The sequence below is a fragment of the Chelonia mydas genome, chromosome 1, assembly GCF_015237465.2.
Source record: "Chelonia mydas isolate rCheMyd1 chromosome 1, rCheMyd1.pri.v2, whole genome shotgun sequence".
NCBI classification, from domain to species: domain Eukaryota; kingdom Metazoa; phylum Chordata; order Testudines; family Cheloniidae; genus Chelonia; species Chelonia mydas.
In genome coordinates, this window is record NC_057849.1 from 56,759,805 (window position 1) to 56,766,253 (window position 6,449).

Sequence of the window (6,449 nt, forward strand, 5' to 3'; positions counted from 1 at the left end):
GGCTAAAATTATTAGCATTTCACTTTTTAGTAACAAAATATTTCAGTTGGCCAATATTTATGAAATATTTATGCATCCCTGTGTGTGAAATGACTTGTATAAGGTGTTGGGTTTGTATGAATTACTTTTTATTATGTCTTTATAGATTGATGAAGATCCCAGCCTCATTCCTGAAGCCACTCAAGGAGGTACTTACAACTTTGACCCAACAGCCAATCTTCAAACAAAAGAATTTAATTTTTAAGTTCAATACAGTGCAGCTTCTCTGTCCCACACCAATACGAAGCACCACCAAATGGCTACCAAGTGAAAAAAAAAAGGCTCCAAGACACACATGCCTCCTCGTTTTGATGCTTCTAAAGCAAGCCGTGTATCGGTCACTTTGCAGTTGCCAAAAGTCACTATCACGTGGACTGTAAATGCATATGCATGATCTCTTAAACTGTTTTACAATTCTTTTTAACAGTCCCAATTACCTTCTTTTTTTGCCTTTTTCCCTGGTGCCACATGCTGACAACCGCAATCTGCAGTTTTGTTAAGAAAATTTCATAGTGGTGGCACATCTGCTTTCCACGGAAAAGTAACTTCTTTGGGAAATGGTGCGCTGTGGATCAAGACACTTTGGTATGATGCATACATTTTGGAAGACTTTTCAGGGGCACAGTTTGGTCTGAGCCTCCATCGTCCTCCACAAACATATTTTCATATACTTTATGTGGAAGAATAGATTCAAAAATGAAAGCCAAATGAATTTCATTGGTGAAACTGAAATAAAAGTAACTTACACTTGGCAATTGATTAAACAGTTAAGTTTAAAAAACAAAGTACTTCATCTATCAGTAATTGATGTGTGTTCATTAACTGCCTCAGAAACCAGGGTTGGAGAATGAACTGTAGATTTGGACTGGTAAAGCTTTTGCCGTTATACCTAATTTTTGAGAACAGCAAGCCCTATTTGACCACTCACTTCAGCCTGTGTGTTCCTGCTGTTTTGAAGTAATCAGATGCTGTGCATGGTATTTTACCTGAGCTACAACCTGTTATGGACTTGAACTTCTGTTTAAGCTGAAAGCAAGAGTCCTTGACTAGAAAAAAAAAAGAAAAATCTGTCCAAAACCACACATTGGTTAAAAGGAATCTTGCTTTCAACTTCCAGTAGTCAGTATATTTCGTTTTAAATTGATCATTGGATAAGGTTGATTTATATTGGGTTTAAACTGTGGAGCTTTCATGTTTACTGTAATTTAGTCTTAAACTATTTTTTACTTAGTAACCAGTGCTTATGATGATGTGGTTGGCAACAAACCAGCAGCTATTTAGAAGCATCATAAAAGTTTCATTCTTGGAGTATTGGAAGAGTAATTCAGAAATGAGTCTAAAACCATATAGTACATGATTTAAAAAAATTACAAGCTAGTTGATGTGTGAGGCTGTTTAGAAGCTGCAGTTTTTCAGAATAAGCCTGATATGCAGCACACATTAAATAACTTTATATAAGCTGGTAATATGAGAGGTCGTTGCTTTTGGAAAGTCGTCTGGCCCAGTTATTTTCAAAGGGATTTGCTTTTGGTGGGGTGAAGATGAATAATTTGAAACTCTGTAAGCTATCACACAAGCTGGTTTTGTTGCCATTGTTTACTGGGTGTAATTTCCCAATGCATTGATGTGAAGGGATAGGAAAATCTAAACTAATTTAGTTATTGGATGTGGGTTGTATTTACTGTGATGAAGATAAGGACAGATGCCATCAGAGCTTTGTGGATCAGCTGTTTTTTTTCCACGGATGAACAACACATAGCAGGTGTGCATTCATTAAATATATATCTGCCAAGGTGGAGCCACTTTAAAGAGCGAGCTGTCTTGTATCTTAAATAGATACAAGTGTATGTTTAAAATGCAAGATTTTTACTTGCTAGATAATCTGTTTTAATATAGTGGTTTGGCCTCTGATTATTTATAGGTTTTATAAATTTTAGAATCAATTTCTCTTTAAGGTGGCTCAGATTTTTCAACTCTTGTGCACATAAAATTGAGTTGAAGTTCATTGTGCCTTTTTTCTTTTCCCAAAAGTTGAGTTGAAGCTTCATATGGTAACTGCATCCTAGTCACATACTATAGTCTAAAATCTTTAAACTGTGTGGTGTTCGCTAAAACTAAACAATATAAAGTCAAAGTTAGTAAGGTCACAAAGTTTTGTGAAATTAGAGTTCCAGCTGATGATGATGTGAACAAATCTTCCCCCTCTTAATTCTCAATTTAGTTCTCTATATGCCATATAGACTGACAGTTACCCTTTTCAGCCTGCACTCGCTATTTTCCTAGAGATTACATAAAAATTGAGATTACATTCATGATTTTCCACAACTGTGAAAATCTAATTTTTTTTCTTGCACTCAGTGCATCACATTAAAAGTGAACATCAAAGAACTGAGTAAAGCACTACAAAGCATTTGCTCATTTCTTTCTGTTGTGACCTTATCAGCTTTTGATTGGGATTGCACCATTTCATAGTTAATAAAGGAAACCAAGTATATTGCTGCACTTTTAAGTTTTCAGAAGTGTTTAAAAATTGCATTGTTTTTATTATTTTTTTAAACTATCAGTTAAAATAGACTAAAACGTTCTTTCAAAAGAGGCATCTAAATGTGTTCCTAATTTTGTATATGGGCTTAGGTTTTGTAACCAATAAAAAGCTGCTATCAAATACTATAAAACATGCAAAAACTTATTTTGGAAACTATCAAACTGTCTTTTCAAATTGATTTAAGGGTTTTTCTGTCTTTGACCAAATTTTAGCTAGTAGAACTCCACATCAAAGTTTGAAGTATGTTACTTAAACAAAATAAGCTAATACAGTGATCTTTGAATAATGGTCTAGTGTCGAGTTTTATATTTGCTAAAGAGTTGACCATCTAGTGGAGGAAGGTTGTGTGACACTCATAGTAAGTGGTGTGAAGGCAAAAGTGGTGCTTTTCAGACTGCCAGTTTCTAGCAGTTTTGTAGTTACAGAGGAAGAAAATTGCAGTAAAGCTAAAGGCCAATTTATTCTGTCACTTGTCTGAGTCAAATGGCATGTGTATGTGATATACATATATGCTAAATTAGGGAATAAATTACAAGTAATTCAAATTGGGAAGCAAGCAGACTTTTTCATAACACTTTTTTTTTAACACTGTAGCCTGCTAGAACATCCGGAAGACTTCCTTTCCAGGTTGCAGGTATTTATGTTCTACCTGCTTATTCATCATTGTCTTTTAAAGATTTAATATTTATATGCACAAAATGTATAGGCACTATCTTATCTTATTCTTTGCATGGTAGGCTCTTCTGTAAATTTTTCCCTTCGGCTTTAATACTTACTTAATTCAGACAAAAGCTAAGTCCCATTTTCAAAAGTGATATAGGTGCTGGGGACCCATCCTTTTCACTTTGATTTTTGACAATGTGACCTGGGCTATTTAAGTCATTTAGGTGCTTTTGAAAATTTTACCCTGTAAACTGTTAACCATACAGCTGGTCCTACTAACGAAAATTTGAGAGCTACTAGGTTAGGATTTGTTTTGCAATTTTTTTTTAATGAAAATGTCTTGTATCTTTTACAAAGCATCTTACAAGAATGTCTTCCTTTTCTTTTTCAAGGTGACGTAGCTCTTCAGTTTTGCGTTATGGATCTGTTAAGCAATGGATGTGTGAGGAGATGCATTGACAGACGTGTTTTTTTCTAAATCTCAAAGGAGTTTGTCAAGTGGTTCAGGCCCCAGATTTGACCTACTTATTCTAATCTGATGCAGAATATTTAAAATAGATATTAATTCCATTAAAAAGCTTTCTGCCTAAATAGCCGAGTTCAGTTGAGTTCCTCTGTTAGTGTTGCAGTAGAAATGAACCTTTTTCTGAGATACTGATTATACTTATGCTCACAAACATAAATAGGAAAAAAACAATGTATTAAACTGGAAACAGAAATATTTGCAAGATGAACATTTAAAATTATTAGGATGGGAGTATATTATCCAAGTTTCTAAAAACAGTATGAAATCTCTAGAGGTTGTATTTTAACATTCTTTGCTTTTGAGAGACAGCTGGCAAATAGAGATCATCAGATATACAAAATATTTTGGATTGTCTTGTCTTTGTAAAACTAGAACATTTAGAGTTGCTTTGGTTTTGCTTTTGATGAAGCTTTACCATAAACTGTTTGGTGATATACTTAAATGCAGTAGTTGAAGTAAATATATGCTACATCCCAGAAACTTTATTAGAAGAATGTTAAGGTTGCAGTGTCGAGTAATGAGAATTTAGGTTGGGTGTCCAAACTGTAGTTCTTCTCCCTTGTCCATATGCATTAGGATACAGTCTTTAACTATATGGTCACATACTGTATTTTTCCACAGTGCCTCAGTTAGTGAATTGCTAAACGATTCAGTGTTTCTCTTTATCTTCCACGTTCAGTGTGTGGCCCCGTGTTTTATTTATTGCATGCCATACAAACCCTGCACTGATTACATTAATTTCCTTATGGTGTTTCTGTGGTACTCTCAGCCATAGTATCTGCATGCTTCACAAACATTAACTTAATCTTCACAACACCCCAGTGAGATTAGGTGGTGGTGTTATCTCCATTTTACAGCTGGGGAACTAAGGCACAGAAATAGGCTAAACTTCTTCAGCCTATAGACTTTTTTCTAAATCACTAATTTTGGATGCCCAGCTTGAAACACCTAGGGCCTGATTTTTCAGAGTGCTTAGCATTTATATAGCACTTTATATATTCAAAGCACTGCTCCAGTCAACTTCAGTTGCATCTGTGAGCACTCAATACTTTTACAAATCTGGCCCCAGGTGTGTCATGTTGGGCACCCAGAAAATGGGGAATACACAGTGAACACCTGTGAAAAGTCCAGTTTAAGTGACTTAACTAGCATCACAGAGAAACTCTGGCAAAGGCAGGGATAGAATGCAGTATTCAGGGCAACATTCGGTTGCCTTAACCATGAGACTATCCTTTCTCTTCCAGCAATCCCTTGCTTCAGTAACTACACATCTTCTGACTTCTGCACCAAATGAAGCAGGGGTCGTACAGACAAGAGCTTCTTACACCACCCTGATTCATTCTCAGAGCACCTCTGGTCTGCCTCTGTTTCTATCCATCCCTGACTCCTGCAATTCTCTATTCTCAGTTTTCCCCTAATACATGTCATTCCTCTACATTCCAGTATAGCAGCCTTCTCGCAGCCTTGATGTCAGCAAAAACAAAGCAAAGGAAAAAGTGTCTCTGCTATTGGTTCCAGTGCCACCGTGGCTGCCGGGCCACTGTGAGAAGTAATTGCAGGGAAAGTCCTCTTCAGTCTCTGCAGTCTTGGGATAGAGCATGCTCAATTGCTCTGTGGGAAAGTCAGGCGTCAGTCTGGCCTGAAGGAACTTTGGGGATGGAGCATTCTCAGTGTATCTGGAATCTTGGAGAATTTATCTACCAGTCTTTCAGAAGACTCATCTCTACTGAACACAGGCAAACAGATTTTGACCAAATGTTGGCAGTTTTTTGTGGGCACAAAAAAAGGCACAACCCTGTCACCAGAATCACCTCCTGCCAAACTTTGTGCTTTGGAACAGGGACTTGGAGGCCTGCTAGAGCTTCCGAATGTAACAGCTGTAAGAATTTGTTTTTACACGGGCAAAACAATGTTTTCCCCATAACCTTTTTTAGCCAAAACATTTTAATTTTTCCTACAGTTGCATGAGAATCTCAGTTTTCATTTCTTTAAGTTTTTTGGTTCTTATGATTGCAGAGAGAAACTTGAAAACATTAACCCTAAAAGCTCAAACTGCAAGACAGACAAATCCCCCAAATGTAGTATTTTTTAAAATCTCATTACTTTTCATTAAATCTCGGGGGGAGGGGTTGGGACCTGATTCATGATTTTTTGTAGGTTTGAGGTTGATGATACTGTTTAATCCTCTCCAAGCCAAAAAAGTGATCTTTCCATTTCTACAGTCTGATACACTTTACCTGGAATTCTGGATCACTTGCTCATACGTCAGTGGGAGGCAGTAGGCACTGAAGATTTTGGCACTAAGGATTCGTGATATCTCCTGCTTTTCCTTGTTCTCATTCAGAGCCGGTCAAAAGAACAAGCTGCTGGAATGTGACCTAAACAGTTTCAAAACTCAGTCTGAACTTAGAAACCCAGGTGGTGATGGAAGGGGCAAAAAGTCTCAACATTTCTGAGTGCTGCTGGTCTCTGTCCTGAGGGCTGGTCTACACGTGGAGTTGTTCCTGATAAACTCCGTGTGTGGACACTTACTGTGGAATAAGTGTGTCCATACATGGAGTTAATCAAGAAAAACTCTATGTGTAGACAAGTCCACAGCTGTCCCCAGGACATCTAACTGTTAAATGAGGAAGTCTGTTACATTTGTTAGCAAAGGACTTTCAATGCCAGGTAACA

The 6,449-nt window shown here is 37.0% G+C and overlaps 1 protein-coding gene across 3 annotated transcripts in view; it reads left to right on the plus strand.

The window, feature by feature from the left end:
* Positions 1-2,870, plus strand: part of KPNA3 (karyopherin subunit alpha 3) — a 78,388-nt gene extending 75,518 nt beyond the window's left edge. For all 3 annotated transcript variants that reach the window (XM_037893401.2, XM_037893411.2, XM_037893406.1), the window contains exon 17: positions 146-2,870. In XM_037893401.2, the coding sequence (XP_037749329.1) occupies positions 146-244 (99 nt within the window). In that variant the 3' untranslated portion in view covers positions 245-2,870. The remainder of the gene's footprint in view (positions 1-145) is intronic.
* The last annotated feature ends 3,579 nt before the right edge of the window (positions 2,871-6,449 follow it).